Here is a 26,632-nt window from a genome sequence, read left to right on the forward strand (position 1 = left end):
CTCCATTGATCTATATGTCTGTTTTTGTGCCAGTACCATATTGTTTTGATGACTATAGCTTTGTAGTATAGTCTGAAGTCAGGCAGCCTGATTCCTCCAGCTCCGTTTTTCTTTCTCAAGACTGTTTTGGCTATTCGGGGTCTTTTGAGTCTCCATACAAATTTTAAGATTTTTTTGTTCTAGTTCTGTGAAAAATGCCATTGGTAACTTGATAGGGATTGCAATAAATCTGTAGATTGCCTTGGGTAGTATAGTCATCTGGACAATATTGATTCTTCCAATCCAAGAACACGGTATATCTTTCCATCTGTTGGTGTCGTCTTCAATTTCTTGCATCAGCATCTTATAGTTTTCAGAGTACAGGTCTTTAGCCTCCTTAGGTAGGTTTATTCCTAGGTATTTTATTCTTTTTGATGTGATGGTAAATGGGATTGTTTCTTGAATTTGTCTTTCATTGTTAGTGTATAGAAATGCAACAGATTTCTGTGTATTAATTTTGTCACCTACAGCTTTACCAAATTCATTGATGAGCTCTAGTAGTTTTCTGGTAGTGTCTTTAGGATTTTCTATGCATAGTATCATGTCATCTGCAAACAGTGGCAGTTTAACGTCTTTTCCAATTTGGATTCCTTTTATTTCTTTTTCTTCTCTGATTGCTGCAGCTAGGACTTCCAAAACTATGTTGAATAAAAGTGGTGAGAGTGGACATCCTTGTCTTGTTCCCGGTCTTAGAGGAAATGCTTTCCGCTTTACACTGTTGAGTATGATGTTAGCTATGGGTTTGTCATATATGGCCTTATTATGTTGAGGTATGTTCCCTCTATGCCCACTTTCTGGAGAGTTTTTATTGTAAATTGATATTGAATTTTTATCAAAAGCTTTTTCTGCATCTATTGAGATGATCATATGGTTTTTCTTCAATTTGTTAATGTGGTGTATCACACTGATTGATTTGCAGATATTGAAAAATCCTTGCATTCCCTGGGATAAATCTCACTTGATTGTGGTGTATGATCCTTTTAATGTATTGTGCATTCGAATTGCTAGTATTTTGTTGAGGATATTTGCGTCTATGTTCCCTTGATCATTATGTAGTGTCCTTCTTTGTCTCTTGTAATAGTCTTTATTTTAAAGTCTATTTTGTCTGATATGAGAATTGCTACTGCAGCTTTCTTTTGATTTCCATTTGCGTGGAATATCTTTTTCCATCCACTCACTTTCAGTCTCTGTGTCCCTAGGTCTGAAGTGGGTCTCTTGTAGACAGCATATATATGGGTCTTGTTTTTGTATCCATTCAGCCAGTCTGTGTCTTTTGGTTGGAGCATTTAATCCATTTACATTTAAGGTAATTATCCAGATGTACGTTCCTATTACCATTTTCTTAATTGTTTTGGGTTTGTTATTGTAGGTCTTTTCCTTGTCTTGTTTTCCTGCCTAGAGAAGTTCCCTTAGCATTTGTTGTAAAGCTGGTTTGGTGGTGCTGAATTCTCTTAGCTTTTGCTTGTCTGTAAAGGTTTTAACTTCTCTGTTGAATCTGAATGAGATCCTTGCTGGGTAGAGTAATCTTGATTGTAGGTTTTTCCCTTTCATCACTTTAAATATGTCCTGCCACTTCCTTCTGGCTTGCAGAGTTTCTGCTGAAAGATCAGCTGTTAACCTTATGGGGTCTTGCTCTTGTGGGCAGGGATGTGCTCAGTAAAACTTTAGTCCACTTGTCTGTTGATGGATGTGGCTGTGTTCCTTCCCTCTTGGTTGTTTGGCCTGAGGCAACCCAGCACTGGAGCCTACAGGCTGTTTGCTGTGGCTAACGGCAGTCTCTGGGAGGGCCCATGCCAATGAGTATTTCCAAGAAGTGCTGTTGTCAGTGCCAGTGTCCTTGTCCCTGTGATGAGCCACAGCCATCCCACCCCCGCCCCCCCCCAGGAGACCCTCCAACACTAGCAGGTAGGTCTGGTTCAGTCTCCTATGGGGTCACTGCTCCTTTCTCCTGGGTGCTAATGCACACAGGACTTTATGTGTGCCCTCCAAGAGTGGAGTCTCTGTTTCCCCCAGTCCTGTGAAAGTCCTGCAATCAAATTCTGCTGGCCTTCAAAGTCAGATTCTCTGTATCCCCAGGTTGGGAAGCCTGACATGGGGCTAAGAACCTTCACTCCAGTGGGTGGACTTCTGTGGTATAATTGATCTACAGTTTGTGAGTCGCCCACCCAGTGGTTATGGGATTTGATTTTATCATGATTGCGCCCCGCCTACCATCTCATTGTGGCTTCTCCTTTGTCTCTGGATATGCGTATCTTTTTTGGTTGGTTCCAGCGACTTCCTGTTGATGTTGTTCAGCAGTTAGTTGTGATTCCGGTGCTCTTGCAAGAAGGGGTGAGTGCATGTCCTTCTACTCCACCATCTTGAACCAATCCAAGCTCTATGCTAGTGTGCTTATAAGACTGTATACAAGATAAGTTCCAGAAACGGGAAGAGCCTCAACTAAAGTGATACATAGGGAAGAAAAGGAAATAGATAAAAGCCTGAGGACTTGGTAAATGGCCAGGAGGGATGACTTCCAGATCAAAGTGGTGGATGTTTCTTGCCTTCATCAAGGTGAGAACTAAAGGAAAAGGCACTTATTTGAGGACTGGGAACAGGGTGACTTTAGTTTGGGACACATGGAGTTTGGAATATTTTGAGAAAATTTAGGGAGGTTCTCTCATAAAGACTAACATACAAATATTTTGACTGAACATTTATTATAGACTTTGACAGGGCAGAGACAAGCATAACACCACGTTTATTGATTAGACCTTAGCAAAAAAATTTGTTTTCAAATAGATAAGTTCCAGAAGAATTTCTGGGAGAAGTACTTATGAATCTTTATTATTAAATTTTGTTTCCTGGTCCTGAATCTGATAGCAAAGATCAAAAACTTTCTCTGGAAGAAAATTTAAAAGGTCTTCCTTCAGTATTGAAATTGAGGTAGAACATTTTAAGTAACTATTTCATGGTGATTTACTTTCCATAATATATTAACTGTTTATCACGTGAACTTAATCTTGGGTCTTGCTTCTGACATGCAAAATAGAAACTTTAGTTTTCACACTTATTTAGACATTATTTTTACTTTTGTCACCTGTTATGTTTTGTTGGATTCCAAATTTCAAAGCATTAACTATTGAAATAGCAAAAAATGTAGTAGCAACAATAATGGAATGAATCTCAAGGGATTAATTTTGTTTAACATTTTAAGAGTTTTTTTTTAAAATGCATTTGTTTCACCTTTTTTTTTAATAGAGAAGATTCCAGTTGCTCCTACAACTTATATTTCACAATCTTTTGATAATTTGGCTTTAAGATGTGGCTAGAAAATGTATTAATAATGTTATTATGTAGGTTTTTTGTACTACTGTGAAACAGGAATTTACTTAATGTGGTTAAAAAATGAAACTAATAGAGGTAGTGAAATTATGAGGAAACTGGAGTCTAAAATTTGAAACTCTACGTCTGTATAGACAACAGATATGTTATCATCTTCTTGGGGAAAATTGTGAAAGTCTCTTGATTGAGAGAGACAGGCTTGCTTTGAAATTTGTCCTTCAGCCTTTCACACACAGCTACAATTCCAACGTAAGGTAGTGTCGAGTTACTCAAACCAGACCTAAGATATCAAAATTCTAATTTGCAATTAGAAATTAAGAATTAATATACTGTAGATGTGATGTGAATCTGTCTCCGGTGACCTTCCAGCCAGTGTGAAAGTTGGGGATTTAGGTGGCCATTTAATAAAGCATTATGTTAAGCCCAAAGGAGCCAATACAATGAGATTTAAGATGCTACCCCTCATTCTTAAGAACTTTGTAATGAAATTTATTGGACCAAATACACACAAATACATATAACTAAAGAGTGATCTAGATGAGCGGTGAGCTGAGTGCCAAATCAGAATGGGGCAAAGTTGACTTTCTGTTGATAAGACTTTTGGCAAGAACTCTGATTTAAGCCAGCAATGAAGAACAGGTACATTTTTAGGAGATGAAGGAAAAGAGATCATTCCAGAGCCAAGCAAATCTCCAGCATTTTTATGTATTAGTATTTTGTTTCCTTGAAGCTCTTTTTTTTTTTAAACTAATCCCTTTCAACCTGCCTTGTGTATCAGGCACATTATTCATCCCACCTCACATCTTCTCACCTGCCTTTTATTCTAGTTTCTCGTATATAAGCTGAGGCACCTCACCTCAGCCAGACTGCAGGAGCCCCCTGCTTTCTACCTCAGAGCTCCTCCGAAATCATAACTGTTTAGCACTGGAGCATGTGCAGACCTGAGAGTGAAGGATTTAGCACTTCATTTAACACTCCCTTTGACCTATGTGGGATGGGAGCAGTTGGATAAATGCTCCCTCTTCCATCCCTGCGATGGGATCTTCAGAGGCTTATTCTGCACACCTCCTTGGACCATCTCAAAATGCACTCTCCTGCTTTCCCTCCCTCCCTGTTTCACTCTCCTGGCCCCCTACTCCTGTTCTCTGGGAGCACTTCCCCAAATAATTCTCCTTTCATCAACAATCCCAGGCTCTGATTTCTGGAGGGAGTGAGAGCTAAAATACCTACAGTTTTGCTGCCTAGAGGTTGATTATTCATGAATCAGTTATTTTCTTAGTGACTCTGATGAAGAGACAAAGCAAATCTAAAAACCAGGTATCAATTTACTGAAAGCCCTTTCGAAGAAGGAAAGGTGCAAAGCCAAGGTACACAGAGGGATGCTGAATGACCATGCTCATGGAGCATAAAAGAGAAAAGCAATTCAAGGATCACAGTCAGTAAATTATTAGCTAAAACCAATCTGGATAGATTAAGTTGCAATTTTATTGTTTTTATATTTTTCTCTGACATATTCTGCCTCTGCTCTCTCATGTTTCTTTTTTTCTCTGACTGACTATATCAAGCAAAAATTGTTTTGCTCAGGGTTGAAAACTACTTCCTCTTTCATAAATGAGGTGCTAGCAAACTTAGGTTCCAAATATGGGAAAGAGTGATTTAGGCCACTTGTGATTATTTTACAAATTCTAAGACAGGGTTAGGAATTTTTTTTCAACTGAAAACAATTAACTCATAGAAAATATTAGAATAAACAGGTAAATAAAAGAAATTCTATTTGGGTGTTTGGGTTTTTAGAGAGAAATAGGAAAATGATGGGACCTCTTTCATCTTTATTTATAGAAGAAAAATACTCTGTTTTTAGAAAGTAGTATTCCCATTCATTCAACAAATATTTATCAAGTGCATTGATTCTAAGGATGTTGATGTTAAAAATGTTTAAATCTGGGACTTCCCTGATGGCGCAGTGGTTAAGAATCCTCCTACCAATGCAGGGGACACAGGTTTGATCCCTGGTCTGGGAAGATCCCACATGCCACGGAGCATCTAAGCCCGTGCACCACAACTACTGAGCCTGCACTCTAGAGCCTGTGCTCCGCAACAAGAGAAGCCACCACAATAAGAAGACTATGCACCGCAGCGAAGAGTAGCTCCCGCTCGCCACAACTAGAGAAAGCCCGCGCACAGCAATGAAGGCCCAACACAGCCAAAAAAAAAAAGTTTAAATCTCATTTTCATTTTCATGACCCTAGAAAAAATATCAACACATGGCCCTTGCCCCTTGGGCATCTGAACGTCCTCTAGGCTCCTTACCCAAGCTTGAAGACATAACGACTTGAGTTATTTTAGATTAACTTCTATGAATGTTCAGATAAATTTCACTTTTGGGTCAAGAACACACACAATTAAACTAGATTCATCACAGAAACATTACTGTGCCAGCTACAGCACTCCCAGGATATAGGGTCATAAGCAGAAGTGGCCCCTGCCTTCACAGAGCTTGTATCGAGCTAGATTGAGATTAGAATTATGTGATATTTTTCTACCTTTTTGCTATTACCCTTTCCACACCATTCGCCTCACAACATGGAGATGTTTTTTTAAAAATAGAAAAGCATAAGGCTTAAATTATTCGAGGATTTAAGAAAATCAGAAAAAAGCATGGAACTGGGCAACCAGGAAGAGTTGATACATGGAGAAAACATTGAGGAACAGAGGACATCAATTAGGGGTAGCAGGAGAAACTCAGATTTTGGCTTAATTCTCAAAGCATTTGCTAAATTGGTCAGTATGTTAGCAGTAAATTTTTCTCATTGAATTCTCTTGAGGACTGGGTAGAAGTTTTTTTTTTTTCCATGCATGGGGGCACATGAGTGTCAAAAAAGCACAGATTTACAGAAGTTTACTATTTGTGGTCAGGAAAGTAGGTAGTACCAGCAACAGTGAAACAGCCACCCTTTTTCATTTCCTACAAAGCTCACTGGAGGTGAGGGTGGGAGAGAGAGCATGAGAAAAGTTGGGGAGGGGCTGAGGCTGTGGCATTTGTGTCCCAAAATCAGTTTGGAAAACATACTTATTATATTTGGGAGGAGAAGAAAGGACATAACTATGGATGATGCCCACAATTGTCCAACTGTGGTCAATTGACTTAGTAACAATTAGACTCATTCATCACCAGGAGCCTGTTGACAAGGATTCTGCACCTGCCTATGTTTATCAATGCCATTACTTCCACTTTACCGTTTTTAAAGAAAGCCCACCAATATGGTCATGACTCAGTTCAGAATAAATTGACTTTCCCACTCAAGATCATTCTTTAAGGGTCATAGTCAGCATTAGCTGATTAGCATAGCTTGACCAAGTCCCAGTGTATCACCCTCTTGGGCCAAGGTGCCACGATGCTCTAGTATTAAGTTTCTAATTTTAGTGCTCATTTCATAGACAATCTTTGCATCAAAAAAGATAAAATACTGAGTCAGTTTTGAATGTGGAAAATAGATAACCATATATAAATATTTAATCTGAGCTTTATAGTATCTTAACCACTAAAAACTTAGTGTGTCCAAAACTAAACTCATATTCCCTCCCAGACCTGTTTCCCATCTGCTTCCGCTCTCAGTGATGATACAACAACCATCCACTGAGTTACAGCCTAGAATCTGAGTCATTCTGGCCTCCTCCCACCTCTTTGATGACCTTAATATGTTTGTCTTTAACCTGAGCAGCTGTACAGTGGTTTCTTAGGCAGAGAAATAAATGCACTACATACCATTTCTTTTCTTCATTTCTTCTTTTTTCTTTTCTCTCTCTTCCTAAGTCTTCCTTCCTTTCATAGATGTTTATTGAGCACCTGTTGTGGGTCAGACACCATACCAAGTGCTGAGGAAACCATCTCTGGCCTCGATTTCATAGGCTAGGAGCAGGGGCAGACATATAAATTACATTACAATGTGATAAAACTGGAAGAAGACCTGCTTTCAAAGTACATGGAGCTTGTAGAGCAAGTCAGTCCCTACAAAGGGGGTGTTGCTTCCTGAGTCTTAAAAAGCAATTTTGAGATTGCTAGGTATTTAACAAGAGAGAAAATCTCAGACATAGGAAACAGCATATGCAAAGTCAGAGGTGCTGGACCAGCTCATGGCAGGTTGGAGAGCTGTGTGTGCAATGGTTTCGAGATCACAAAGTGCATGGAGTGGTGGATGAAACTAGATAGGCAGGCAGAAACCAGGTCATGAATGCCAAGAGGGTAAGTCAAAGAATTTTAATTCTAGGAAGTAGAAGCCATTGAAGATTTGGGGTAATTAAGTAAACAAATCAGTTTTGCATTTTAGAAAGGTCACTCTGGCAAAGTATGAAGAATGGATTATTCTCAGTAGAAGTGAAGTATACCAAATTTATATATTCAGGAGAATGTGAAACTTATACCATTGATTGTTAAAGGGTTTTAAAAGCTTTTTATTACATTTGGTAACAAAATTCTAGGCTTAGTTGTAAAATCCTGGGTTAACTATCATTTGGAAATTTAAATATACATTACAGTAAACATTTAGAAAATGTTTTTCTAAAATGTTCCATCTAGGTCAATAAACTTGTCTGTAGAAGTCTTTTATAAGGATAAAAAATAAATTTAAAAAAGAATGGATTAAAGGTCAGAGAGACCTGGAAAAAAAGCCTCTTCATAGTTCAGACTAGTTGTGTTACCAAAACTAGCATAGAAATGTAGAGCTAAAGAGGCACTTACTAGTGGTAGAGATATTTACGAGGTTTTTGTTTGTTTGTTTGTTTTTTAATTTATTTTATTTTATTTTTTATTTTTGGCTGTGTTGGGTCTTCGTTGCTGTGTGCAGGCTTTCTTTAGTTGCGGCAAGCAGGGGCTACTCTTCGTTGAGGTGCGCAGGCTTCTCATTGCGGTGGCTTCTCTTGTTGCAGAGCCCAGGCTCTAGGCGAAAAGGCTTCAGTAGTTGTGGCTCGCGGGCTCTAGAGCGCAGGCTCAGTAGTTGTGGCGCACGGGCTTAGCTGCTCCGCGGCATGTGGGATCTTCCCAGACCGGGGCTCGAACCCGTGTCCCCTGCATTGGCAGGTGGATTCTTAACCATTGCACCACCAGGGAAGCCCAGGAGGTTTTGATTAAACATGAGTTATGCAGGAGAGAGGAGACCTGGATGGACTTGGGTTTCAGGCTGAAAGATCACAGAGCTAGAAAGCAGAGGATGGAGGATGGATTGGGAGAGAATATGAATTTTGTTTTGGATATTTTTAATTTCTAGTGCTGATGGAATCATCCGGAAGGTGTTATCCATTGTGCTCTTGGGTGTAAAGAGAAAGAGGAACCCATGGGAGAAATAGGAAAAGGCAAGCAAAGGAGGAGGTGACTCAGGAGAGATTGTTGTTCCAGAGGCCATAGGAGGAAAGAGCTTTAAGAATAAGTGGGCACCAAGGTCAAATTCTTTCAGAAATTCACGTGGCATTAGGATTCAATGAACAAAATGTATTGTAAGAGGTTTCTATGTATCCTGAGAATAATTGGAACCACGCTTTTTGAAGTTTCTCTCCTCCTTGGAATCACAACTGCATATATTTTTGGCTACCAATTTATCCAAAAAGATAATTACTATTTCTCTTTTGGACTATATGGTGCCTTTTTAGCATCACACCTCCTCATCCAAAGCCTGTTTGCCTTTTGGAGCGCCGAAAAATGAAAAAATCTCTAGAAGCCCCCATTAAGTTGAACAGAACTGTTGCTCTTTGCATTGCTGTATATCAAGAAGATCCAGACTACTTATGGGAATGTTTGCAATCTGTGAAAAGGCTAACCTACCCTGGAATTAAAGTTGTCATGGTCATAGATGGAAACTCAGAAGATGATCTTTACATGATGGACATCTTCAGTGAAGTCATGGGCAGGGACAAATCAGCCACTTATATCTGGAAGAACAACTTCCACACGAAGGGTCCTGGTGAGACAGATGAGTCACATAAAGAAAGCTCACAACATGTCACCCAGTTGGTCTTATCCAACAAGAGTATTTGCATCATGCAAAAATGGGGTGGATAAGAGAAGTCATGTACACGGCTTTCAGAGCACTGGGACGAAGTGTGGATTATGTACAGGTTTGTGATTCAGACACCATGCTTGACCCTGCCTCAACAGTGGAGATGGTAAAAGTTTTAGAAGATCCCATGGTTGGAGATGTCAGGGGAGACGTCCAGATTTTAAACAAGTATGATTCCTGGATCACCTTCCTCAGCAGTGTGTGATACTGGATGGCTTTTAACATAGAAAGGGCCTGTCAGTCTTATTTTGGATGTGTCCAGTGCATTAGTGGACCTCTGGGAATGTACAGAAACTCCTTACTGCATGAATTTGTGGAAGACTGGTACAATCAAAAATTTATGGGCAGGGGACTTCCCTGGTGGTCCAGTGGGTAGGACTCTGTGCTCCCAATGCAGGGGGCCCGGGTTCTGTCTCTGGTTGGGGAACTAGATCCCACATGCATGCTGCAACAAGGATCCCGCATGCCGCAACTAAAGACACGGCGTGAGCCAAAAATAAATAATAAACAAATAATTTTAAAAAAATTTATGGGCAGCCATTGTAGTTTTGGAGATGACAGGCATCTAACAAACTGAGTGCTGAGCCTGGGCTATGCAACAAAATACACAGCTCGATCCAAATGCCTTACTGAAACACCTAAGGGATGTCTCAGATGGTTAAACCAGCAGACCGGTTGGAGCAAGTCCTACTTCCGAGAGTGACTGTACAATGCCATGTGGTTTCATAAACATCACTTGCGGATGACCTATGAAGCAGTCATCCCTGGGTTCTTCCCTTTCTTTCTCATTGCCACAGTAATCCGGCTCTTCTACAGGAGTGAAATTTGGAACATCCTCCATTTCTTGTTAACTGTCCAGTTAGTGGGTCTCATAAAATCATCTTCTGCCAGCTGCCTTAGAGGAAATATCATCATGGTTTTCATGTCCCTCTACTCAATGTTATACATGTCAAGTTTACTTCCCGCCAAGATGTTTGCAGTTGCAACAATAAGCAAAGCTGGGTGGGGCACATCTGGAAGGAAATCCATTGATAATTTCATAGGACTCATTCCAGTATCAGTTTGGTATACAATCCTCCTGGGTGGTGTGATTTTCACCATTTATAAGGAATCTAAAAAGCCATTCTCAGAATCCAAACAAGACAGCTTTAATTGTTGGAACATTGCTCTATGCAAGCTGTTGGGTCATGTTTTTGACACTGTATGTGATTCTCATCAAAAACTGTGGCAGGCGGAAGAAGGAACAACGGTATGACATGGTGCTTAATGTATGATCTTACATGTGATGTTTGCAGTTACAGATGCAGACACACACAGAACCTTAGTTCCTCTAGGGACTGTGCGGTATTGTGGCATCAGATAATGCCACCAAAGGAGACACATCACTGCTGCTGGGACTTGAACAAAGACATTTGTATGGGTTTATTTTAATTCTGCCCAAGTAAAATGATACATGAAGAAGAAGAGCTCACATTTAATCTGATACTCCTATGAAAATGGGAAGAATTCTTTGTTTATGCACTTCTTCCTTATTGTACATCCGCCTAACAGTGTTTTGCCCTATATACCTCACTAGTCATGCTTTATGTGGGTAACCATGGAAGAAGAGGATTTTGGAAACTCAAGGAAAAGTTCTTTCAACATATACAACCTAACTTATGGACTGTGTTGATAGCTAATTTTTTTTTAAGAAAGGGTTTTCTGTTCAACTCTACCAAATGAAATGCCGAAGGACATTTTACAGGCCGTTGTCTGTGCTGTATTTTTATATAATTGTACTGTGTTTTAAAATTTTGTATGCCAATTTTAAAACAAATTTTGTATATTTTATATTCTACTTCTCTGCCAAAATACACCTGTTCTTCCTTTTTTTAAAATAAAATAGGTTCTGAAAAAATTCATACTTAAAAAATTTCTACCCAAAATGTGAAGCTTGGTTGACTGATGTTGTTCATGATAGAGAGAATAAAATGTTTCTCTCTCTCTCTCCCTTTAAAATTGAATAGTTTGTTTCTGTGAAAAACTATTTAAACTTTCAATATTTTAACTTTTTTTCATTTCTTTAGAAAAGGCCAATATACATGTCACACTTCGTGAGTAGAAATTCATACTTATGTGTACAAAAAAGAAGTCACTGAAAATCAAGGCCAAAGAGGTAGAAAAGAACAATTTTTTCATAAGACTGAAAAAAAAGAGGATGCTAGTTCTCAAAAGAAAACACTAGTAATCCAGCAGTGGACAAAATCTGAGTATTAAAGATAGTCTTTGGAGATTCTCACAGTGTTTTCCCAGGCTACGTAAAAAGGAAAGTGGGAAAAATTATCTGTACAATTTGGACAAATACAAAGCAGTTCATCATTTTGTTCTGTGACCTGTGTTCACTGGATCCTGTCTATATATTGAACATACTTTACCTACCTTTTTTTTTTCCAGCTTGTCAGTTCACTTTACATGTTAGTATGAGGTTTATATGGGTGAGTGGGATAAATTATAATAAGGCTAAGGCATACAGATTCAAAACTGGCAGAGTCAAACTCCACATTCCTCTTTAACTTTCTAGGGAAGATTTTTTCTGAATTATACAGATAATTGCTTCATCTCTTCTGTTCTGGCCTACATAAATGTGTTTACATAGTAGACATGATATCAAGGTTTAATAGTTATATCAAGAATTGGCACATTGGGGCTTCCCTGGTGGCGCAGTGGTTGAGAATCCGCCTGCCAATGCAGGGGACACGGGTTCGAGCCCTGGTCTGGGACGATCCCACATGCCGCGGAGCGGCTGGGCCCGTGAGCCACAATTACTGAGCCTGCGCGTCTGGAGCCTGTGCTCCGCAGCAAGAGAGGCCGCGATAGTAAGAGGCCCGCGCACCGCGATGAAGAGTGGCCCCCGCTTGCCACAACTAGAGAAAGCCCTCGCACAGAAACGAAGACCCAACACAGCCATAAAAAAAAAAAAGAATTGGCACATAAAAAATTGATGGACCAGGTATCCTCAGCCTTGTTAATTTAGTTACTCTGGGGTCTCAGTTATCCAGTTTGACTTTTGACATGACCCATCTTGCCTTGTAGCTGGTGCTGTGTAGACCTGTGTTTAAAAACACAATTGAACACATGAAGAGTTGCATAAAAAGTATTGTGATGAAGCATAAACGTGGAGAAGTATTCAACCATGTGTTTCTTGCCTTTCTGCTTCCTTTTTATGCAGATACCTATATTCCATCCATCCTGCTTAAGAAAAAACTGCACATTCTACCTTCAGAGTACAAAAAGTTACATAATGTTCTACAACTTAGACTCTCACTGATTGGAATGCTTGTGAGAAACAAACAGACCACGCCATTAAATGAGTCTAAAACTTGAGTTTGCCTTTTTGACTATTTATGTTCTAACTTAAGCTTTGATAACATTCAAATGTCAAATTCTCTCATTCTCATAAAACATTGAATTAATTGCCTATATTTATTCTAGCAATTATTCAATGTATTTCCAGTATAGGATGTACAGTATAATTGAATTTTTTTGTAAATAAGATATTTTTGATAAGGAAAAAAAAAAGAATTAAACAGGAGAGATAGGATAGAAAGTGAGAGAATATGGATGCTTTGGCCCAACTATTGAGGGGGATGGAAAGGGTTGCAGACCAGGGATATGAACCCTATTCTTGGTTGAATGACAAGGTGGGTGAGAGCTCCAGCTCCTGCCTTGCCCAGAATCCCATCTCTAAGGATGAAGCACTTAGATCCACCTCTTTGATGCTCCAACTACGCCCCTACCTTTGACCTGGTTCTTTGTGCTCTAGGCTCATCCCCCGTGGTCAAGGCTCTGGTTTTTTCCCACTTGTAACAAGGACAAACTATAGTGTGGCAGATTTCCCAATTCTGTTGTAATAGAACAGAACTCTTTAAAAGCAAATGTGCTGGAATTGTTGGTTACATAGAAAAAAAAATGTTATCAGCAATTCAGTTCAATGACATCCTATCATTATTCCTTTTTCTTTTTTTCCAGGAGTCTACTATGCAACTGCATACTGGATGCCTACTGAGAAGAGAATACAAGTCAAAAATGTCCTAGACAGGAATGGGGATGCCTATGGCTTTTACAATAACTCTGTGAAAACCACAGGCTGGGGCATCCTGGAGATCAGAGCGGGGTACGGTTCTCAATCCCTGAGCAATGAGATCGTCATGTTTGCAGCCGGCTTTTTGGAGGGTTACCTCACTGCCCCGTAAGTACCCAGTCGTGGTGGAGAACTGCCAGGCAACCTCTGTCCCTTTCTTTGCCCAACAGTGGTTTTTTCTTCCTGGCATTGTACGCTAGAATTGAAAAGTTGCCATGGTCTTTCTCATATGATAGAAAGATTATCAGAATTACATTTGAACCTGTAGTCATACCTGCCTAGAAGGAGCAAAGCCCCCAATTGTGACACATTTTTAAATCTTTCCCTCTCATGAAACTCTTTTAAAAGACTGCTAAGCCATTTCATCTTACTAGTCATTTATTGTCGGGTAGAAAGCAAATGGAGGTGGAGTGGCTCTTTGAGGACCACAAACAGAGAAGATTAATTAAAAATAAAAATAAAATGTAAGAGCATTTATTTTCAACCATCTTAGAACAATACTTTCAAGTGGGCGAAGATTTTAAATTGAAATTTTAATGTCTAACATGAATGTTCTTTCCAATTCTATTGTTATTTAATTCTTGTGTTCTTCCCTTGTCTTATGGAAATAACAAAAAATGTACTTATAATAATGCAATCATGACTCATCCTTTTTAGAGAACAGATCTTTGAGGAAAGGAAAGTTGCAACTCATTTAAACAAGCCTCATTCTTCCTTTGATATAAAATGTCTTGAGGACGTGGCTTTCTTCTTTTATGCTCTGTGACCTAGATTGTTGAGTGCAGTTTAACCAAACCTCATTTTGCACTGTTACCATCTTAGTCATAGTAAATGCAGTGCTGATCTTAATCTGTTTCTGAGTACTGGCAATTATATCAAATGTTGAACGACTAATTACTGGACTCTGGCTGCTCTTTTTTAAAATTTAAACTAAAAATTCCTGGGTTTGTTTTTATACCAAATTTTTGTTACCTTACCATACAAGTCCCCTTAATAGGGCACTCTCAATTTGGAGATGTAGAAAACTTTATAAACTACGATTTAAAAAACATGTTTAAAACTGTATTCAACATGTAAAAATCTGAACTTTTTCTTTTCCCCTACAAATCTTTATTTCGGGATCCACTGGTTTCTGATTGCATTCTTTAAATTGAGTTGCAAGTTTGGAGAAATAATTCAGATTGAAGTTGTGTGAACATAAATATATTCAATGAAGTCATGCGTAAGATACATATGAGTTATTAAGGGAAGCTATGTAACTTGAGTGGAGCATCTCTAATCTGTGTTAGAGATGCTAACATAGATTGAATGTTGAGAGCCTAAGCTCGTCTTCCTTGGACTTTGGCATCGCTACTAGAGAGCTCAGGGAGTGTGACCGAGGAGACTTCTGACAAAAGTGACCCTTCTGTTATTCTTATGTCTCAGGAAAACCCAAGTTTTAACATCTCACTTTGGGAAGTAGCTTTATCATTTCTGCCTTATTCATAATATAAAGTACTGACCTATCCTTGAGTTCCTTTATCCATGACCACAAGCTGTGCAGCTAAATAAATAAATAAATGCTACTATGTATAAAAAAGAAAGAAAGAAATAAAACCAAAACCATCTTTAGAAGGGCATCTCCCAGAAGCTCCTTTTCTGACTGCATTGCTGAAAAGTCCAATAAGTAGGGGAATTTCTGAATCAGTAAGCATTCAAAGGCTCTGCTCTGTGCTTCACTCAAAGCTCAGAATAGTGGGATGTGACCCGGCAAGCTTAAAACAGACCCCTGGCAATGGGTTGGGGAAGAGGTAAGAGACAGAGGTGGTTACCAGTTTCCTGCCTTCCTCTTCTGATATGGTCTAGGAGGTGAAGGCTTACTACACATTCTGTTGCCCAAGAGCTTAATTTGGAGGAAGGAGAAATGCCAAATGGAGTAAAGAATCAGGGCTCACAGAGACAAGAGCTCTGGCAGGGAGATAGGACAGAGGGGAGGCTAGAAGAATTCACGTGATTGAGACCATCAGACCCAAGGCGCCACCCAGGAAGGACTGCAGCAGTAGGCACCCCGTGCACTGTCTCAACTGAGCAGAGAGGCAGTGGGGCTCCCTCCGAGCAAAGGTATCCAGCATTCTCTGAAGCAAGGCAGAAGAGCTTAAAATGTCAACCCTCTGGAAGTTGTGACTGTCGCCACAAACCAATGGCGGAGAAAGAATACAAGTCATAGGCTAGAGTCCTTTGTTTTCAGCTACACAGGGACAGTTGTATGAGAAGCAATAGCATCTTCATACACAGACATCGTTTTATCAATTTAAAACATATACTGCTGGGGACTGTTTTGCAAAGGACAATTCCACGTACCAAGACACAGCCTTGGAGCCAGGGCAGAGAAGGTGAGTTTGTGCCAGAGGCCAAAAGAAAGATCTGCCTTGTTTTCTCTCATCTTGCAGAGTTGCTCAGGCAGCTGCCAAGAGCAGTGGGAAGTACAGGGCTGCCACGTTTTCCCACATCACCACATTTAAAATGGAGTGGTGTGCCTTACGTTCTCCCGCACCTCGGGGGGAGATGTGTGAAAGGACGAACATCGTGGGATGAACGACTGAGATAGGCAGATAAGGACGTTGGTTTGACGGCCTCAGAAAATATAATTTGCTTTTTCCAACCTACGAAATACTCGAGAGGCCAAATCAAAACACAAAGAAATACGCTCAAATCCTCCATCACTGCCTTCGAAGCACGCAGCAATTTGTTGCTTCTTTGAGCTTTTACGACACTTTTACGACGCTGTCCCGGGCCCGCCCTCTCTCCTGTATTTCGAAGCGCCTGGCCGTGTACGTGCGCGGCTCCTGCAGGGTTATCTCACCGTGTGCGGCGGAGGCAGATCCACCGGGGCCACAGCCTGCGGTAGGCGTTCACTATTTTCAGGAGCTTCTCTCGCTGGCTTGCTCTTCTTCACACTCTCTTCTCCCTCTTCTTCCACTGGCCCGCCCCCGGCCCCTGAGGAGCCCCTCACTGCGTGATGCGCCACGCAGACGTGCGTTCCGGAGGGGCCCCTGAGGCTGGCTGTGGTGCCCCCTCAGCCTCCCGCAGGGCCCCTTCCTAGCATCTCTTAGAGCTGTGATTCCTGAGAGCCAGATGCTGCCTCTTCCGTCTCCACCTATCAAAATCCTGCTCAACCTCCAAGACCCATCTCAGATGCTCTCTTTTTCTTGTTTTATGCTTTTCTTTGAAATTACAATATTTTATATTGTGTGCCAATATGATGATACATCATATAGCTGTTAGAAATGACCTTTTTTTTTTTTTTTTTTAGAGAGAGGACATGCGCATATACGGCAGGGTTTTTGTTTTTTTTGTTTGTTTGTTTTAAATTTATTTATCTATTTATTTATTTTTGGCTGTGTTGGGTCTTCGTTTCTGTGCGAGGGCTTTCTCCAGTTGCGGAGAGCGGGGGCCACTCTTCATCGCGGTGCGCGGGCCTCTCACCATCTTGGCCTCTCTTGTTGCGGAGCACAGGCTCCAGACGCGCAGGCTCAGTAGTTGTGGCTCACGGGCCCAGTTGCTCCGCGGCATGTGGGATCCTCCCGGACCGGGGCACGAACCCGTGTCCCCTGCATTGGCAGGCGGATTCCTAACCACTGTGCCACCAGGGAAGCTCCCAGAAATGACCTTTTTTTTATACATCTTTATTGGAGTATAATTGCTTTACGATGTTGTGTTAATTTCTGCTGTACAACAAAGTGAATCAGTTATATGATGCTCTCTTCTTGATGAAGCTCTTTCTGATTCCATTTCCACTGGATCGGAGCCCCATCTCTCCCCTCCACCACCTGTTAGTGCCTTGAGGACAGGGTCCCCATCTTACTCATCTTTATATACCCCAGATGCCTGGCACAGCACTTCTGCCCCCCAGTGGTTACTTAACTACATGCTTATGAAGTTTCATTGAATCCTGTTGTTGTTCCAGTTTTGTGAGAGATGAATCGGAAGTGTCAGCTATGCATTTCCATGTAATGCATTGTCTAGCAGCCTTGGCCAAATGGAATTTCTGCCTTCATTTTTTTTTAACTCTACTGGGTGGCTCCCTAAGAGTTGCAAATTAAGAGTCTCTGATGGCTCACGAATGATGTAAAAGCTGATAAACAGTCATTGATTTTTAATAAAATAAGTCAGGAAACCTTTCTGGAAAGAATGGTGATGGGGGTGTGAGGACCTGGTCTGCTCTAGTTTTTAACAAAGTGACTGATCTCTTGTGTTGCTGAGGCAGATGCAGAAATGACCTCCTCTGGAATTACCTAGCCAGTTTGGGTGCCACAATTCAATACGACACGCCCTCGTTATACTACCTTGTGCCGGACTCTGGGGATAGAGTGACAGTGGGGAGTGAGTTCCTGAGTACTCTCTCCACTTGTTTTAAGGTAATGTGTTGACACAACAGTTGCTAAAACTATGATGAAAAGAGGTTCTAGCAAGATTATGGCACAAGTAGAGAGAATAGTCAAAGGTGTAACCTTTTTGGGCGTTTGTCTTACCATCAAAAGATACTTCAGGAATCTCCTCCGTACCCCCAACTTGCTCCTTCTGATATTAGAAACTGAATATGGCTCCAGGTCAAGGCTGTAGCCAAAGCAAAGATAAGTAAGACACAGTCACACCCTCAGAATTATCAGATGACTAGCACTTATATTTTTATATATATATATATATATATATATACACACACACACATATATATATATAATTTAAAATATGCCAGGCATTGTTCAAAACATTTTATATATGTTAAATTATTTAATCCACAGCCACGCTGTGAGGTATATATTATTACTATCCCCATATTACTGATGAGAAAACTTGGGCACAGAGAAGTAAAGTAAGTAGCTGAAAGTCACAAAGCTAGTAAGCAGCAGCCAGAATTGGAAACCAGCTGTCCAGCTTCGGAGTCCGTGCACATGCACACACATACACACACACATGGATTAATCACAGCGGGAAATACTAAAGGAGCCTGATATGGCCTCAGACCCAGGAAGTAGGAAGTTGAAACAACTAGGAAAGAGTAGGAGAGATCACCTGACAAGCACTAAGTGATATGGTATTAACATAACGCAAAAAGATTCAGGGAAAAGTAGGTGTCCATGTGTCTTTGTGATTGTCACAAAGTGTGTGTGAGAGATGGAAAGATGGGCAAAGTCTCGGCCAACTTAGGAGGAAACTTACTGACTTGACACACCACAGGAGCTGAAACAAAATCTCACACATCCTTGACATGGAGACTGGTCTTGGCTCTGTTTGATGAGAATTCGGAAGCATGGAGAAGTTGGGAATCCTGCTTATGGTCGTAGAGCCTACAAGGAGTGGATCAAGCTTTGAGTTCAGAATTCAAAGCCTCTGCTGTTATCTGCTGTCCTGTGTTGCTCCAGCACGCCAAAGTATAGGGCCCCAGGCTCAAAGATCAGAGAAGCGCCTCAGCCTTCTCAGGGGACTGTGAGTGGATTCTGTTCCTCAGGCCCCCTGGGCGGGGCAGGATCAGGTGAAGCCTCCACTTCTGATCTCAATGTGCAGGTTTCTCTTCCCCAGCTCTGAATATCAGAATCAAAAAATTCAGCCCCTGCCCCCCCAAAAAAAAGAAAGAAAAAATTTTAATAATTCTAGCCTAGTTACCCTCCTTTATCTACCTTTGTCTTTACTGTTATAGGACCTCCTCAGCAGCCACCCCCAAGTCAGGATGAATGTTCCTCTGTTTCAGGGTTTCTCAGCCTCAGCACTTCGGACATTTGGGATTGAATTATCCTTTCTTGGGCATTGTAGGAAGTTTAGCAGTATCCCTGGCCTCTACCCACTAGATGCCAGTTGCACCTTCCCTCCCCCTATTGTGACAACAAAATACGTCTCCAGACATTACCAAATGCCCCTTGGAGGGAAAAATCACTCCGGTTGAGAAACACAGCCCTATATTGAAATAAGACTGAAAAATTGAGAGGATCTGGAACTCTGGGTGGAGCTGGGCAGGGTGCAGTGATGGAGACTTTAGGTAAGAAGTATGAATTTTTGTTTCTTTACCTGAGTGAGCATTGGTAGGTCAATAGCCCACAAATTATTTTTTCCAAAAGCAGAGAACTTTATTTCCATTTAAATCATTTTAATTTTAAGAGCCCATTCTTCCTCATGGCAGGAAATGTTACCATAGTCATTTCAATAGGAACAAAATATCACTGAAACTGAGTCAATTCAGAATGTTCCACTCCTCTTCCAAACACTTTTTTCCAGAATGGATTAGTGTCACTGAGGCATCTTGGAGGAAGGGGAGATGTTTAAGCAGTGATTGTCCTGTGTCCTTCTCTGGCACATTTACTGAAGTGGAACAGTCTCATTGAGTCTTTAGCTTGGGTGTTTCCCCACCTGACATCTGATGAGGCTTCCATGGTCTCCCTGGTCTCCAGTTGCAAAATCAATGCCATCGAGGTTGCAGTAGTCACCTCAAGTATAAGTCCTCTGCCCCCAGGAGGTCCATCAACTCCCAATGTCCTCTTATTCCACCCTAGGCCAGACAAGAAAGCCTTTGGCTGCTCCCTGAAACTCATGGAGGGGTGCAGGGGTGCTGCATTTGGCTCTGAGGCCAGACAGTCCTGGCAGCCATCTCTACTTCCCCATGCAACCTCAGAGGGAAAACGGAAAGGCTTTTGCTTCCCTAAGCAACTAAATCAAGTCATCCAACTCACCTGGAGTTTCTGCATTCCATTCACCTGAAATATGAGGCCAGGGCAGAGGGTCCCTTCCCTGTCACCCACATACCTGTCTAGCTTTATTGCTCTTCTCTCCCTCAGTTTTAGAGATGATAGAAAAGGGACCAACTTGATAGAAGAATAGGCGTGGCAGCATAAAAGATATATAAACAAAAGTTAAATATGATAATTCAATTTTTAAAAAATATTTACAGATAATTTGAAGGAAAAGCACTCATGAGGTTTGTTGAATTCAAGGACCATAAAATAAAACATTTCAAAGGATTTTAATGTTCTTTGCCTCACTGGCAATAAAATTCTATTCTCATCTTATCAGTTTCAGTTCTGGAAACCATTAGATAAAGATACCTAAAAGTTCCACAGTGCTGACCTCTAGGTCGATAAAAAGCATCAAATAAAAACCACAACTCAGACTTTAGGTAAACTTCCAGTCCAGAGGGTGCAAGGGGCTCACAATTTGACCCGCTTTGCTCCAAACTTAGAGCAAATAGTAGATAAAATGTATAGAAAGAGAGCATCATGGTAATATAGCTGGCCCCCCCAAACAAGATGAAAGATCTCTTGAACCAGAAATGAAGCGGAAAAGCGATGGGGTATGGATCTGCTGGGCTCTTGGCGTGAAGCAGGCAGAGACAGCCACTCCTGCTGGTGGGTGAAGGCCTCGGTGTTCTGAGGAAGCTGAGTCAAGGCTGGGAAGCAGAAGTAACCTTGCTGCTTTGGACTGTTTGGAAAAATAGGAGGCCACAGAATAACTTCTGCTGATGTGCACTCTGGTGTAGAGATGTATAAGAAACCGTGAGCTTGACGGGAGGCGGGGTGGGCAAAAGAACCAAATCATCATGTGCTGGTTCCAGGACACATAAACGCGCAGCATTCCATAGGAAAGAAGTCCCCATAGCCGCTATAAGACCTGGCTCTCAGGGAGTCCGATGGAAGTACCTAGAAGAAAATGAGAGGCAAGAAAGAGGGAGGGAGAAAGGAAGGGGGTGCGGGGGAAGAATTTAAGAATGTAAACAAACACATAACTTAAAATGCCTGAATACCAAGTTCAAAAAAGCACAAAGAAATTGAATGCTAAGAAAAAGTCAGCAAAATCAACAATAGTCATTAATACACTCCAGATTAATTTTGTAGATGGGTTTAACAAAGACTTTAAATATCTTTAAGGTACTCTAAGTTTTAAATGAAGGAAAACTTGGAAATTCCCTGGTGGTCCAGTGGTTAGGACTCTGCGCTTTCACTGCCGAGGGCGCAGGTTCAGTCCCTGGTTGGGGAACTAGGATCACTCAAGCTGCAGGTCACAACAACGACAACAAAATATATGTATACACACACACACACACACACACACACACACACACACATATATATGAAGGAAAACTTGAAAACTTTATGGAACAAAAAGGAAGAAATAAGAAGACAGGTAGATATTTTAAAAGAACCTGCTTGAAATATCAAAATGAAAATATCATAAATGAAATATCATAAATGAAGGAAAACTTGAAAAATGTAGGGAACAAAAAGGAAGAAATAGGTAGATATTTTTAAAGAACCTGCTTGAAATATCATAAATGAAAATTATGGAAATTAATTTTTAAAAATATCAATAAGTGGGCAAACCCTGGACTAGACAAACTCAGAGAAATAATTTCTGAATCAGACATTAGTACTGAGGGATTTATACAGTACACTGCCCAAAGAGAGAAAGGGGTAAAAATAATGAGAGAGCTGTTATTAAATAGAGAAGTTTGATTGAGAAACTCCAACATATGTCTATTAGGAGTCCCAGAAAAAGAAACTGGAGGGAATTGCAGATAAGCAATAGTTGACAGGGTAATAGTTGAGAATTGATTAAAATTGAGAAAGACACGAGTCCTTAGTTGGAAGACACAGCCTATTAAATTGCTACAACACAGAGGATGAAACTACAGAAAGTTGAGGATAAAGGGAATAATTTTAAAAGCTATCAGAAAGAAAAATATTGATTACAAAGGAATCTCAGCTTGACTGACAGCATACCTCTCATTAGCAACAATATAGCCAGAAGATATGAGGATGATATTTTTAAAGTACTGAGGAAGAATAACTAACTAGAGTTTTAAAACTGTTTAAATTATCCAAGAGCAAGGGCAAAATAATGATATTTTTAGATACATAAGTTAAAATATTTTACCATGCACAGACTTCTATTAAACTATTATAGGACACACATTAACAAAAATAGCAAGAGGGAACATTTGGGATATAAGGAACAATAGTTAACACAAAAAACAAAGAAGTTAATAAAATTTGATTGTAAAAGTTAAACAATAAAAATTATTTTAATATTTTTTTAATTGAAAAGGTAAAACTAAATCTTTGAACAATAACATGATGGATGATGTCAATGGGTAGGTAAAGCTTGCTAAAATATGTATGTTTGGAGGAGGAGAGAAATAGAAAATTCATTTAGATTTTATACAAGAATTCCCTGGCAGTCCGGTGGGTAGGATTCCATGCTTCCATTGCATGGGACACGGGTTGATCCCTGGTCGGGGAATTAAGATCCTGCATGCCACATGGTACTGCCCCCCGCCCAAAAAAAAGTCATTTATGTTTTATAATAAAATGCATGATAATGAATGTTTTCACAATGTTTAATGATGATCACTAATGGAATAGAAATGCAGCGGACCCTTGAACAATGCTGGGGTTAGAGACGCTGAGTCCTCATCCCCAACCCTGCACAGTCAAAAATCCTCATGTAGACTTACGGTCGGCCCTCCATATCCAAAGAGTATGTATTTGCTGAAAAAAATCCATGTATAAGTGGACCCTTGCTGTACAAGCTCATGTTGTTCAAGAGTCAATTGTACATTTTATATAAAGCTTCTAAATTAGCAGAAGTAAAAAGAAGGTTAATGAAAATGCTATTTAAACAGGGAAACCATAAAAGAGGGACAAAAAAAGGGATGGTAAATGGAAAACAGAAGGGACTGCAGAAATAAATCCAAGTGTATTAAAATCACAACAGATGTAAGTGGATTATTTTCATCAACTCAAAAACGTTTAATTGAGGAGATGTTGTTCAAGGATACAGACTTGCAACTAGTAGATAAGTCCTGGAGAGCCAATGCACAGCATTGTGATTATAGTCAACAATACTGTATTATAAACTTCAGAGTTTCTAAGAGATTAGATCTTAATTGTTCTCACCACCAAAAAGGAATTACAATTATGTGACATGGTAGAGGTGTTAGCTGATGCTATGGTGATAATCACATTGCAATATATAAATGTATCAAATCATTATACAATGTTGTATGTCAATTATAGCTCACCAAAAATGTTTACTGTATAGCGTATGAGGGACATTTAACTTTTTAAATAAGTTTTAAAGGATCTCAAATAGCCAATAATGCTGAGGGGAATGGAAATTAAAACAAAGAATCATTTCAGATACAACAGACTGTTGAAAATTTGAAAGTCTGACTGTGCCAAGTGTTGGCAAGGCTAAGGAGCAAGGAGAGATCTACCATGTAGTTGGGGAGACCGTAATTTGGTACAATCACTGTGGAGAACAATTTAGCAGTATCTAGTAACTATAGGTGTAGAGAATATTCACCCCAGCAATTCTACTTTTATATGTATATGTATATATACACATACATACTAGAAAAATGAATGTGTAAAAAGAGACATTTACAACAATGTTTGAAGTTGCATTGTAATAGCGAAAAATTAAAAACCAGTTAAATGTCTATCATAGGACTGCATAAATGAATTTTTATATAGTCATAACATGGAATACCATCAACACATGAAAAGAATAAATTTAAGCTGCAGATGATAACAGATAATTCTTTTAAAATATCATGTGGAGAAAAATAAACAAGTTAGGGTGGTAGATAGTATGATCTTATTTATATTTGTTCTGAAACATGATTAATGATAATATACATTTTTTTTTTTAATTTTTATTTATTTATTTATTTATTATTTATGGCTGTGTTGGGTCTTCGCCTCCGCGCGAGGGCTTTCCCCAGCTGCGGCAAGTGGGGGCCACTCATCATCGCGGTGCACGGGCCTCTCACCATCGCGGCCTCTCCCGTTGTGGAGCACAGGCTCCAGACGCGCATGCTCAGCAATTGTGGCTCACGGGCCTAGTCGCTCCGCGGCATGTGGGATCTTCCCAGACCAGGGCTCGAACCCGTGTCCCCTGCATTGGCAGGCAGACTCTCAACCACTGCGCCACCAGGGAAGCCCGATAATATACATTATTTATGATTAAATATATATATAGAGAGAGATGGTATAAAAATGTGCATGAGAACAATAAATCGTTCATTCAAGACTGCAGTTGCCTCTGGGGAGAAGGGAGGACAATTAGTGGCAGCAGTTGAACTCTAGCTTATGTTTTATATCTTTTTTAAAAAATATGAAGCAAATATGGCAAAATATAATGATTTTATATAGTTGGGTAGTGGATACTTGGGTGTTTGTTATATTCTATGCTTTTCTATATGCTGGGAATATTTCCCAGTTTTATTTTTTTATTTTTTTAAAATTTATTTATTTATTTATTTATTTATTTTTGGCTGCACTGGGTCTTCGTTGCTGTGTGCAGGCTTTCTCTAGTTGTGGCGAACGGGGGCTACTCTTTGCTGTGGTGTGCGGGCTTCTCATCGCGGTGGCTTCTCTTGTTGCAGAGCCCCGGCTCTAGAGCACAGTCTCAGTAGCTGTGGCGCACGGGGCTTAGTTGCTCTGCAGCCTGTGGGATCTTCCTGGACCAGGGATCGAACCCGTGTTCCCTGCATTGGCAGGCGGATTCTTAACCATTGCACCACCAGCAAAGTCCCGATATTTCCCATTTTAAATTGTGCATTTGATTTATAAAAGAAGATAGGGAAGGTTTGCCATAGGGAACATCCCAGTTAGCCAAAATACTGGGTAATTTACTGTGATGGGAAAATCCAAGAAGAAAAATGGAAATGTAACAATTTTCATCTCTCCTTTCAGACATATGTATGACCACTTCACAAACCTCTACCCACAGCTGATTAAGAAACATTCCGTGGTGGATAAAGTACAGGAGTTTTTAACGTAAGTATAATAGCTTTCCTCTTCTCATTGCTGTTGAGGCTTCAGGGCTTGAATCTGTCATTTCAAACAGCAATTTCTCCTACACCAATTTCTTTTCCATCTCTTAGGCAGGACTCTGGAGTAGTTCTTGTAGTTAAGTATAGCACCTTTTGGTAATGGCATGAAAACTGGTTGTGGACAAATGCCTTCTAGTTTGTGCTCTTTCAGAGGTCAGGTTAAATATCCCATTATCAATTGCTGACACAGCTAGAGGAAGACCTCACCAGTGCAAGACAGGCAGAGTCAAACCCCTGGATCCCTTCCACCTGGGGGCTCCTCTCCTCGCAGAAATCCCTCCTCCTCCCTCTGAAAGGTGCTTCCGTTTCATGGACCTGGTGACTCATCCTAGCTGGGGAGTTAGCTCATATCTAAAGTTATAATTCTTAACATCCTCTGAGAATATTTCTATTTTAGTAAAGTTTTCTGAAGACTAATAATTCTCAATATTCAGAAAATTTGTTTTATATTTGTGGGATGACAGACTATGAGACTAATTTGGGGATAAAGGAGCTCTTGGTTTGGCCCTCCAAATTATATGCTAAGCAACCCCTTCGTCAGGTGCTAAGGTCCTACAGAGCATCTGGGCTAGATCCCATGAAGCAGTGACACTGTATTTTTAAATTGATCTAGAGATAGCCTGAACACATCAGAAGTAGCTTTTAGTATACAAATTTATATCAACTCATCCTGCATAAAGTGCAGACAACAAAAAGAGGAGAGAGAATGAAAGGACTATTAAAAAAAAAAAAAAAAAAGACTTTTTCCCAGGACAGAGGCATTGAGGCTGTTATTAGCGACAACTGGAATAGGGCAAACCATAAACTATGAAAATGATCTGAGAGAAATACAAACAAACACACACCACCCGGTCCTTAAGAGCTTTTGTTTTTTCCTGTTGTTTATCACTTCTATCTACAAAGTAAAGTTAATCAACTTGTCCTTACCGATTTAGTGAAACATGATTTTGTATAAGATACATTTGAACAGTCTATCCTCGACTTTCTTAGGCCTCAGTATCACAGATAAGTAAATATTACACCTGTGTTTCTAGATAGTTCTAGATAGAGCATGGGGGAAGTTAGAATGGAAGAGTCATAGTCCTTGGGAGAGATTAAAAATCATTTAGGATTTGCTCTGATATCCTTTCAAAGTGATTGGAATGTTATAAGATCCAGAATTTAAATTATACTAGCTAGCATAAGTATCTGAATATATAATCTCTAAATACCTGGGTTTAATTTAGCTTTGGATGA

General features: G+C 40.1%; 1 protein-coding gene and 2 pseudogenes across 3 annotated transcripts in view; all 3 read left to right on the forward strand.

The window, feature by feature from the left end:
• The window catches only part of PLBD1 (phospholipase B domain containing 1), a 72,807-nt gene that overhangs the window by 9,483 nt on the left and 36,692 nt on the right, over window positions 1-26,632 (forward strand). The window contains exons 2-3 of the mRNA XM_082421994.1: window positions 13,422-13,641; window positions 25,257-25,340. Of these exons, the coding sequence (XP_082278120.1) occupies window positions 13,422-13,641; window positions 25,257-25,340 (304 nt within the window). The remainder of the gene's footprint in view (window positions 1-13,421; window positions 13,642-25,256; window positions 25,341-26,632) is intronic.
• On the forward strand, window positions 1,430-10,120 carry LOC309641704 (hyaluronan synthase 2 pseudogene; annotated as a pseudogene). The gene has a single exon. The product of its transcript is annotated as a hyaluronan synthase 2 pseudogene (transcript).
• Window positions 9,943-10,687, forward strand: LOC309641296 (hyaluronan synthase 2 pseudogene; annotated as a pseudogene). Its single transcript has one exon. The product of its transcript is annotated as a hyaluronan synthase 2 pseudogene (transcript).

The sequence above is a fragment of the Balaenoptera physalus genome (assembly GCF_965194825.1).
Source record: "Balaenoptera physalus genome assembly, chromosome: 13".
In the NCBI taxonomy this organism is placed as follows: Eukaryota; Metazoa; Chordata; class Mammalia; order Artiodactyla; family Balaenopteridae; genus Balaenoptera; species Balaenoptera physalus.